Below are 11,691 nucleotides of genomic sequence, written 5' to 3'. Positions count from 1 at the left end.
GTCACTTACGCGCGGCTCAACTTCCATAGGAATGAACCGAAAACACTCGCGCTTACCCGCTCGCTCTGCGCCAACGGACACGCACCGTCAGTCAGTCAGTCTCTCTCACTGTTTAGTGCCGTTAACCGTCCTAGTCATTGGAAAGATCCACGTGGTGTCATGAATAATTAAGAGAGTGTGTTCTCATTGGATAAAAAACTCAGTCTCGTTAATAATTATGAAACACCGATGAGTCATCAAAGCACTATCGTGCTCTGCCACGTCATAGCCTGTGACGTGGACAGGATGAAGATTTTAAACCCGGAAGACGAAAATAGCGTATAAAAACTAAAATTTAACCATTTCCCCCCCACTATTAAATCTAACAGATGCTAACATTGTCTTCAATGGTGTTCAACACACATACCTCTGTTAAAATCTCAGAAATTTTGGTTTAGGGTTTCATGACCCTTTAAACAAATGAGATTTACATAAGAAGGAGGAAACAATGGGGTTTGAAACTCAATGTATGTCTTTTCCATGTACTGAACTCTTGTTATTCAACTATGCCGAGGTAAATTCAAATTCTGATTCTAGGGCACCTTTAACCGAAAATTTTCCGTCATTGACAGATTTTTTTTATTAATGATGGAAAAATCTGAAGGCCGTCCGTCACGTTGACAGATTACACTGAGGGTGATCTATTGTAAATTGTAACTGTAATTCACACCCCTGTTCAGTTGGTGGCGAGTGTGCTCCAATGTAGCAGCAGAGCAGGATCCAGAGCAAAAATTGAACTGGCACGAATCTTTTGCTATGTGTTTTATACATAGACTGTAAGGTTTTATAACGCACAGGCAAGTAGGCTACCCAGAAGCTACAACGATCTCGCACACATTAAAGAGCGCCAAAACAGTATTTATTGCTTGAATTTCTAAATGAAATGGACAGAATTTGAAATCTGAGACTTTGTTTCATATCAAAAGCAACACAAAGCTTTAAGCCTATTGCGATTTACTGATGGGAGGCGCACTATGCACTGTTTATTCGTCAACTGAAAACATGTAGCCTACCAAAAGAGCGACTGGGATTTACGAATTGAAATTGGTCTTATGAATGTGTCCAAAATCAGCAAGGAGACATTTTAATTGTTTATTAATAAAGTAATGTCTTCTGAATTAGTGTTGGCTGCAAAGATGAAGTTGACATTGACTCTCATCATCTCCTCATAGACGTGCCTAGAGAGAGAATGTACTTCATTCGGTTTAGTCTACATAATCAGAGTAGCCTATTTCTTTTCGTTTTGAATTATTTCCTTTTTTGTTAAAGTAGATATTTCAAGCTTTCTATAGATATATTTATCATGTCTGTGAGGCAAGCAGCCGTTGAGTTTCGGTTCATTCAGCTTGTAAGATGCGCTCCAGTTCACGCACCAGTGATCGCGCCCCCGCCTCTGTCATGATTATATTGTCTGCTATATTTGCTTCTTATTTATTAAATCCATTTATTAAATGATAATCTTCTAACTCCTGACTGCTTTGTCGGACAAAAGCGGATACGGCGTTCTGATTGGTTAGATCGCTTGTCAATCAAACTCCCCAAGCGCTCTTTGATGACGTGGCTGATTACTTTTCTGGTGATAATCTGTCAATCATCGCCCTGACCATGTGATTGGTCCGAACAGTTTCTGTTCGGGCATAATTACTCCTCTACGGATCAAGTCCAGACCGAACTCCCCGACCTCGAAATGTTGTGGGCGGGGCTAAGTTCGGCTGACATCCAGACTACTGACTCCTGAACAAACGATAGCTCTGTGGTTTTCACAAACAATAACGTACACAAAAGATTATAAAATAGTTTTACTTAGGCATATATGATTAAGGAAAAGGCACATACACACATGCCCAATGAAAAAAATACAAATATCACACGATTAAAGTCCAAATATCAGTTGCAATAGCGTTAAAAGGCAGGACTCTTGAGGTGTATTGACATTCTACTACACAGGTCTTATACCGTCTTTTAATGGGGCTGGGCTGTGTAGTAAAAGGAGGGGCTGGTTTGAATATTATAGAATTTTTACGCCGTCTTTGACAGACTGGAGCACCGTAACTGACGGCGTAATATGGAACGCCAAACGGCGAAATGAACAGCGTTTTGGGTCGGATCAAATATATTTATCGCCGATATTAAAGGTACAATTTGTGATATTTTTTTCCGCTAGAGGTCGCTAGAAGCCTATTCAAAACAAAGGCGTAGTTTGATGACGTCAAGTTTTAGAGCGGAAACTTGGGACATGTGGTCTCCATCTCAACGGACGGTGCAAAAGAATAGGGATTGGAGTCTGGAAGAACTCATGTCCGTGGATGCGATTATTAACGTTACTGTAGTATGAAGCATAGCAGGACCGAGTGTTGCGGGAGCTGAACGAGGAGCTGGAGCGATTGATCAACACACGCCTCACGAGCAGCGGGACTTTTATTATGACACAGTCGCCGGCGCCGCTTTCGCTTTTCCGGTCATGAGTTTACGGGAGCTGTCCTTGTCGACAGAACCAGCGGCAGATGGTAAACAGTAATTATGTTCCATAAATAAGTAACACAATCCACCATAAAACGTGCAAGAAGTAAATAAGGAACTGCTTGAAGCAAGCTAATGGTTTGCTGGACGCTAGACACTACTTCCGCATTTGTCCACGGCACTGTTGTCATGGTTTCTACGTCAGTAAAGGCGGTAACAAGGAAACTGACGTCATTGACAGGCGACTGCACTGCCCCGTGTCACTGTTTAGAATGGGAATTTTCTCATGATTTACAAGTAGTTGAAAACATTAGATATATTGTTTGTAATCAGCTGGACAAAATATATAACACTAGCCTAGTGGTTTTTGGATATTTTACTGCAAAAATTGTACATATTGTACCTTTAACGCGTTTCTGTGGTGAAAACGGCGTAATTTACGGCGCTTGTACTACATAACGCCGTATTTTGCGCCGTCTTTTCGTCTAAAACGCAGCAAATAACGGCGTTTTCTGGGCACCAGGCGTTTGGTTACTGGCGTATTTTGACCCATTTGGCCTTCCATAAAGTGGACTGCGAAGTGGACTTCACACGGTATTTCGCCATCTTAAGTGTGATTCCATTCCGAAGGGAGCGAACATGTTCCGTTCGAAGGGCACTGCGAACGGCATAGGGAATAAGGGAACATCGATACATCACTTCACAGGAAGTAGAGAGGTAAAATTAGCCAACTGTCATTGCCACCACGTCACCATTCAGAACTACGACGAAGCAGAGCCGTTGAAAGAGTTTAACGGCTCTCTGGTTTTGAGTAGTGATACATTTTGTACGAACGAAAGTATCAATGGTTATGGCGATGAGTGTTACATTTGTATATTTTATTGTATGTATAGGCATGACAAAGTAAAAGTGTTGAAAAGCAGCTAAGGCTCTATCATTTATTTTATTTTATTTTATGTTACCTCAGGAGTGTTTATGCGGCTGCGCGTGGAAAAGAAAGCGCATGAGACCATGGATTAAGAATACATTTATACAGTTAACCAAATGAGAATTTATTTTCATATGGCATGACAGTTACAGCTTCAAATCTGTTAAGAGTCGATTTTAAATTCGAAAGTAAATTAAAATATATATATATTTATTTATTTATTTATTTATTTATTTATTTATGTCATCAATCTCCGCGACACTGTCGACTTTCTTTGATGACGTTTGCAGGGCGTTCCAAATGAACGATTATTGTCAGCGTAGTCCACTTCAACTGATATACCGTGCTCAGGGAGTAGGGAGCAGTGAACACTGCGTATAGGGACCCTGTCGAATGGAACGCAGCTATACTTTCTACTTTTGAATCGCACTAGCGGTGCTTTGACGTCATACACCGTACTTTGTCGTACCGTAGAACCAATGTGAACATTTTTGATATTGCCTGGAGGAAAGTTTGGCTGATCCCAAATAGATACTTAATTGCTAATAAGATAAGAGAAGTTTCATTTCGTATTATTCATCGTGTATATCCTGTTAATACTTTCATGAAGAAATTTAAAAAAGATATTGACACAAATTGTTCTTTTTGCAAACAACACCTAGAGACCATAGTGCATTTGTTCTGGCTTTGCCATTACTCTAAAAGATCGTGGAAAGACTTTTCCCTTTTTGTTATTGAGCACATTGATAGGGGTTTCTCCTTACTTTGGGAAATTGTTTTGTTTGGATTTGTTAATTGGAAAAAAATAGCATTTAGTAGAAAACAAGTTATACTTACTAAATCTTATTTTATTAAAATTTTATATACATAAATGTAAATTTTCAGGTCAGAAACCACTTTTTTGTCCTTAACTCTTGTAACAAGAAGGCTTTAAGAACAATCGAAAGTTGTAAGTTTTTTAATCTTTTCCTTTAAGGTGATCTTCTGTGATTAGTTATATACCCGTCTTGTACCTTTTATTTTATTTTATGTTTTGTTATTTGTCCTACATTGTGACTGCTTCGTTCTTTGTCTATATAATGTTCTTAATAAAAAAAAAAAAGAACCAATGTCAAAATATGAATAAGAATAGATTTACAGATCTTCTTGGTTATCTTTTCTTTTTAACTAGTGGGACACACTTTCAAAATTGTGCAAAGCTCCAAAAACTGGCCTTGATTGAGTTGCTTTATAACAATTTTCCTTTCAAGGAGTTATCAGCCCAGTTATGATAAAAAGAAAGATCACAAAGAACATCAGACTTGTCAGTGCTTCTGTCATTAGCATCTTCATGACCCAAATAAGACAAATAAATGGTGGGAAATGAAACGGGAAAATGACGGTTTTATTGGTGTATTATACTTACAAGTAACTTAAACACCAAGAACCCAAACACATGATCTTACAAATAAAAACATTCTTTAAAAATAAGAACGTAAATGAACAAGAAAATCTGAACAGAAGTTAACCAGGGGTTTAAATAAATGTCAAACAATCTCCAACACAAAAAGCAGTAAAGCTTTTCAATACAAAATCATCTTATCAGGAGATTCACATTTAACATTAGACTGAATCTGTGCATGAAAACAGAACCTGATCATGAAAACACTAAGTACACTTTTTTCTCTCCCACAATGCACTGGCAGCACAACAAACACTAGTATCTCCGAGTGCTGAAGCTGTTCCTGGATCAGCTCTGGTAGTAAAGCATCAAGTCATATCAATTGAGCTCATCTCGTGCTCATTCAGTATTTTTTGTAATATTAGTAAAGCTTCTGTGAGAGCAAACACTAAACAACAGGAAATGTATCTGCATACTTCATAGATGTCCAACACAAAACTCTGAGGAAGCAATAACTCAAAAGATATGAGGAAAAGTCTTATATTTCATAATTGAGACCACTAAAGGTTCAGTCCGAAGTCTCTCTCTCCTTCTTGACCAATCACAGACCGTCCGGGCCCAACTAATTCAATCAAAAGACCCTGTCGAACTCTGATTGGCTGGTGGTGGCAGGGTTTCTGTTCTGATTGGCTGGCTGCTGAGGCATGTGACCTCTCCTGCGCGGCGGTGCGAGGTACTCAAACATGGAGGTGTTGTGTGTGGAGAGCATGTTTTTGAGGTCAGAGGGCATGGGGTCGGACCAGAAGAAGTCGTGGTTGAGAGCGTCGTCGCTGTCGATCCTCTGAGCCGGATCCAGAACCAGCAACTTGTCGATGAGATCCAGAGCGTACGGGTCTTTCACATAAGCCTTGAGTCTGTCCTTCACCTTCCGCTTCTGACCTTTAGGAAGCTCCATCTTCTGATAGAGTTCATACTTCTTATCCACACCGGGCCAAACCTGAGACAGCAAATGATAAAAATATGCAAACAAAAACATAAATTAACATGAATTCAAGTTTTATATTTATGCTTTTTGTACTCATTTTATATTAAAAATAAGCAAGTGGCCGGACCATCAGACAGTCTAAATTAAGCATTGGTGGAGACTTAAACTATTAAGAAATAAAATTAAACTAAAGAAAAAAGAAACTAAAGGAAAGAACTAGATCCCACGTGTGCACCGCAATAAATTAGAAATGTATACATTGGTTTGTTGATGGACATACACTTGTTAATGCTGATGGTGAGGAATTACAGTTGCAACATCTCATGATGAACATCAAACTGAGCAGTGTATCGCTGAGAAAAGTCCTGCTCAAGTCATTCTAGAGATGCAGAGGTTTGGGTTGAATAACTAGTTCTTCTGATACATCAGACTCGCGCTTAGATTGATATGGTAAAATCGACTCCATTACTGTCTTTACAGTGCGTACAATCGCTGAGCTTTAGGAAGCATACGGAGATGTATCAGTTATGGTAATGGGCATTTCTTTCTGACTTGCGCTTAAAGTGGTAGACCAATCACAACAGACTGGGCTGTCTGGCCAATCAGAGCCGAGCAGGCTCAAGGAAAGGAGGGATTTAGAGAGACTGAAGCATTGGACGACCTGTTTGAGAGTCTTTGAAAAATGTGCTGCTGTGCAATATATATTATGAGAAAATTAAAGTGTTTTTTGACATTTGATGCATGAAAACCTGTTGTAGGAGACTCCAAAACAAAATTAGGAACCTTTAAAAGAGCATAATAGGGGCACTTTAAGGGGTTGAGACCAAGTCTTAACACTCATGGACCTTTAAGAATCACACTTAATCTCAAGTGACTTATTCTTACAATTTTGACACTCAAGACTAAAATACAAAACAGTTGGACACAATACAAAAAAGCTCAAAAGGACATCACTGGGATGAAGGTTTATGACTGGGCAAGTGCTTTAAGACGTGCGTTTATATTAGAAAATCTTTCCAGCGCTGAAGAGAGCTAAGCGTGAAGGCCTGAAAACAGATGTGGAGGCTGCTTTGATCCCGCTTATCATGTGAGTAACACTGGGTTGAGATTGTCTTGAGCTGCTGTGCTGTTTTTGAGCAACAACAAATACTTTGTATTTACTTGTGTACTGTATGTTCATTTTTTGTGCATCCTTGTTGTTCATTCATCATCTGCGTTTTATTTTTCGTGAAACATTTTGTTGTGTGTCAGCTATGACAAACTGACATCCACTCTCTCATTGCATGTGTAATGGTGCATTCACACCAGATGCAAATGAAGCGTTAAGTGCAAGTGATTTACATGTTAAGTCAATGCAAAGATGTGATAGACATCCTGCGGCACAATTCATGCGAATGAGGCAGCACGAATTGAGCATTTCGGGCATTTGACAAGTGAGTAAACTCTAAATGTTCAAGCGTCCAACTACGCACGAATAGCACGATTTATTCGGATTTATTTAGTCTGGTGTGAACGCCCTATAACAGTGGCCAGACAGTGAGTTTTGCAGGTAAACCACTGCACACTGACATCCGCTAGAGAATAAGGTGTTTGGCATAATTGTCAGTGCACTCGCCTCACCTGCCAGCAGCGATCAGGCCAAGGTTCGAGACCGACACCGAGCAGAGTGGTTAGCAATAGGATTGGAGAGTGAGTCTTGGAGGCGGAGCAATGGAGAGGGGTGGGTTTGTTTGGGTTGATTTCAAATATCAACAATGCCCAACAGCGTTTTTGAAAATCTACTTATCCCACCTTTAATAGTAATCGTTCTCGGTTGACTATTTGTGATCTGATAGCCCACAAGAGATGTAAATGGATCTGTAAGTTTGTTTGTTTGTGTGTGTGTGTGTGTGTGTGTGTGTGTGTGTGTGTGTGTGTGTGTGTGTGTGTGTGTTTTACCTCAGGAGTAATAGAGCCACACAGCTGGCTAATGAGGGTGAGCTGATGTTGTTCTGTGTTGCCCTGCATGATGGGGCTTCTGGTCCACATTTCCGCCATGATACACCCTCCACCCCACAGATCTATAGGAGGCCCATAGTCTCTCTCACCTAATAAAAACAACAAATACACAAAGTGAGAAACCATTAACCTAATCCCACAAAAAAGGAAAACAATAAGCAGTTTCAATTCTGCTCAAAAACAGAACCTGCCTCTTCAACAGAGGAAAAGTTCACCTGTCAACTGTCTTTTTAATTATCTTTATTTGGTACATAGGCCTCTCTCATTTTCTCCCTCTCACTTCTTCAGACACATGCACATGAGTATATGACAGAAAGACAGTCAGAGAGAGCGCTTCAGCCAAGTGATATTGAGAAAATGGCACTTTTTAATGCATATGTTCAAAGCATATATGAATAAATTCTTTCTACATTGTTCTTATACTTAATTCTCTGTGAGCAGGTAATACCTGCTAATAAAAACTTTCTTCATATTTTTGTCAACAGGATCTGGTTTCCATTTACCATTGGGGAAAAAAAAATGTAATACAAGAATGAATCAAAATGATTTCAACAGGGTTTCTCTTCACTCACCCAACAGTAGTTCAGGCGGTCGGTACCAGAGTGTGACGACCCGGTTTGTGTAGCGGTTCCCCTGACTGTTCTTGGCCAAACTAAATGCTCTGGCCAAACCAAAATCAGCCAGCTTCAGAACGCCATCTCTGGTGATCAGAACATTAGCAGCCTTCATGTCTCTGTGGAGGATCTGACACAAACACACACAACACTTCTGTCTGAGCCTGTAAACATCACGGTGACAAACCTGTGCCTGTCTGCTACAATAGTAAAGGGTTAGCTTCATCAAAAATGAAAACTATGTCACTAATAACTCATTATTGGCCGGTTCCTGCATCAGTACTGAGCCGGCATTCGGATGTAAATGTGGAAGCTCTGTGATGACATTTGTTGAATAAAGTCGTTGTTTTTGAGCAAAAAAAGTAATCTTGCCATTTCATAATATTAAAGTCAGCGTGAACTGGAAGTTGCAAACGTCTTTTCTCCAGTGTTGACGTATTTCCAAGTAAAACAGAATATTGAATATAGGGCAGTGTTTTACTTTAGCGCTCCTCCTCTCCATATCTCCCTCATAGCAGACGAACCATTGCAGAGCAGTGGTTTATGTGTTTTCAACCCAAGCCGTCAAACTGGCGTTATCAGAGAAGGAACGCCATTCCAGACCGGAAGTAACTTTTCAGATTTTGATTAAAGATTACCGCGACAAACATTTTTTTTCTGTGTTTTAACTTTCACGGATTGTTTACCACAAGCCTAGTAATATGCACTAAACAAAGTAAATAAGGTCAATTTAGATTTCATGTGTACTTTAAGGTTGAACCACTGGAGTCACGTCGACTGTCTTCAATACCTTTCTGGACTTCAAAAGGTGCAATGACGTTGTGTGAATCAGGTACCCTGAGATTTCATCAAAAATATCTTAATTTGTGTTCCGAAGGTCTTACAGGTATGGGACGACATGAGGGTGACTAATTAATGACAGAAATTTCATTTTGGGGTTAACTAACCCTTTAAGTTACATTAACATCAGGTAAAGTGGGAATACTGCCATGTCTCACCTTGTTTCTGTGTATGTAGTAAAGCCCGTTCAGCAGCATCTGCATGACCTTCTTAATCTCAGCCAGGGTGAATTTAACATTAGCGTTGCTCAGCAGTCCAGCGAGGTCATGCTCACAGAAATCAAACACCAGATAGATGCTGCCCTTATAACGGTTAAATTGAGTGGCTGGAGAGAAAGAGACAAGCAGAATAAAGAGTTACTGGCATTATCAAATCATTTCAAATCATAAGGTTGCCCTACAAATAAAGCTTATCCATCATTTTAACTGAATTAGCTGTCAATTTTCCTTCACGTTTTATTTTCAGACATCATGAGAATAACGTAATGCTTGGTATTTTAACGTGACGTTATAACAAGAATATCTATAGCAAGAACTCTTTTCAGTCGCTGCTTTCTTTTCCTCATGATTATTTTCTTTTGTCTTTTTGCATTCCACTGTAATAGTATGAAAATGACAACAAACTGCACATTTGTGGTCTGTTCTCCCGATTTAATTTACGATATATCCCATTTATAATTCACTGGAATGCATGCCATTCTCCACAGATCCTCACTTCTCTTTCCAGGTTTGTTTTCACAGGTAAATACAATTTATTGTCTTTCAAAATGATGGAAATCACTTTGAAATAGTATTACATAATGCTGAAGTTCAATAACATTTTTTATTAAGGCAACATATGTTACATAATACAGATATATATTACTACAGTGATATCTAACCCGTCCGTTATTGCTTCGGAAAGAATCACGCTTTTGGAATTATTTATTCATGGTCTGTTGAAAGTACCTTGTTGATGCTTTTACACTTTTAAATATCCTTTTAATGTTCAATGGTGGAAGGGTGAGTAGAATCTCAATATTATTGTGCTAATAGAGTGAGCCTTTCACTGATTGTTTACGTCTTAACGGAAGAGACACCCATAACTCACGCAAAGCATCCATAACTCACGCAAAGCATCATGGAGCGTAGGAATAAGGTGTATAATGCCACATTTACATAAAAACAGATCTTCACCTTTTGTTCTGCAGATCTCAATGAGGTTCACCACATTCTCATGTTTCAGCAGCTGTAAGATCTTGATCTCCCTCAGAGCTGTGATAGGAAACTGAGAATGAAAGCAAAATATAGATAAATACCCTCATAAAACAAAATACAGGATGACAGGAGATGCTCAAGTGTGATATCTGCATTTCAATCAACAGAACAACTTGATTTATGTAGGATGGAGCTGCATATTCTCACCCCTTCTTTCTCATTCTCCATAAGCACTTTTTTCAAAGCCACCTTCTTCCCCGTCTGTCTGTGTTTGGCCTTGAACACCTCCCTTCAGAGAGAAAACACATCAGAGAATCACTAAACCTCACCAAATATCCAGACAGAAATCACATAAGCAGTATGAGGTACAATGATAATGACCCACATAGTCATTATATCAGCCACTGTTTTTCCTGACAGTAATAAACATTAAGGTACATAATAGTGCATTTACTTACACAAGCATCAAATACTCACCCAAAAGTTCCCTGTCCGATCTTCGCCAGCTTCTCATATTTAGAGAACTCATCACAGAAGGGAAACTCGACCCCATCATAGTATTTAGACATGATGGCCGTCTCTCTGTCCGGCCTGACACAAACACAAGAGGAGCTCTCATTGACTTCTGGCGTTCTTACATTTAGATAATTATAATTATGATACTACAGACGCATTTTGGCAGAATTATGTTTTAATAAACACCATATTTGGTCTTTTAAGAGGCTGTTTTGGTTGTGTGGGTGATCTCATGTTGTTTATTCGGCCCGGACAAAGACCCAAATCCAGACCCACACACAGAAATATCAGCTTTACAGCCTCGTTTAAAAGACTAAATATATTTAACCAGTACACCTGGGTGCTTAACATGTTCAAGATCAACAAAAGTGGTGTTTTAATACTTCAAATTACTGATAAGAGATATAAAATTAATAAAATATTCGTACTTCTCCCCGCCGGCGGAGCTTCCGGTTTTGTCGCGCTGCATCCTTGCTGTTACTCTGCGGTCCGCAGGACGGATTCAACCGCGTCAAGAAAAACTCTACCGCCACCTGCCGCCCGGAAGATACAGTCTTACATGCAACTTCCTCTAGTCACATGCGTTTCAAAACATTTTTGATCTGTCTTATAACATAGTTATTGTATTATATACTAATGTGTGCATCATTTTGACTCTTGTGCATTATATCTCAATCAGCTCAACTGGGAATTTAACAACATACATTTAAAAATATATCAGAGAAATATGATTT

The 11,691-nt window shown here is 39.3% G+C and overlaps 1 protein-coding gene across 1 annotated transcript; it reads right to left on the bottom strand.

Annotated features, from left to right (window-relative positions):
- Positions 1-4,412: 4,412 nt before the first annotated feature.
- Positions 4,413-11,495, bottom strand: cdk9 (cyclin-dependent kinase 9 (CDC2-related kinase)). The gene is made up of 8 exons (XM_067375780.1): positions 11,386-11,495; positions 10,919-11,032; positions 10,649-10,730; positions 10,421-10,511; positions 9,404-9,570; positions 8,364-8,535; positions 7,732-7,880; positions 4,413-5,805 (listed from the first exon to the last, which is right to left on the bottom strand). Exons 1-8 carry the CDS (start codon positions 11,424-11,426, stop codon positions 5,440-5,442), a joined length of 1,182 nt encoding a protein of 393 aa, XP_067231881.1. The 5' UTR covers positions 11,427-11,495; the 3' UTR covers positions 4,413-5,439.
- Positions 11,496-11,691: the final 196 nt, after the last annotated feature.

The sequence above is a fragment of the Chanodichthys erythropterus genome, chromosome 22, assembly GCF_024489055.1.
Source record: "Chanodichthys erythropterus isolate Z2021 chromosome 22, ASM2448905v1, whole genome shotgun sequence".
Lineage (NCBI taxonomy): Eukaryota > Metazoa > Chordata > Actinopteri > Cypriniformes > Xenocyprididae > Chanodichthys > Chanodichthys erythropterus.
The sequence above is the reverse complement of the archived record's forward strand: the minus strand, read 5'-3'. Positions and strand labels throughout refer to the sequence as shown.

Coding starts and splice junctions, on each gene's coding strand:
- cdk9 (XM_067375780.1), bottom strand. CDS start 11,426: ATGCAGCGCGACAAAACCGGAAGCTCCGCCGGCGGGGAGAA. Junction 9,571..10,420: donor TGAGATCTGCAGAACAAAAG/GTGAAGATCTGT, acceptor CTTTCTCTCCAG/CCACTCAATTTAACCGTTAT. Junction 7,881..8,363: donor ACCGCCTGAACTACTGTTGG/GTGAGTGAAGAG, acceptor TGTTTTTATTAG/GTGAGAGAGACTATGGGCCT.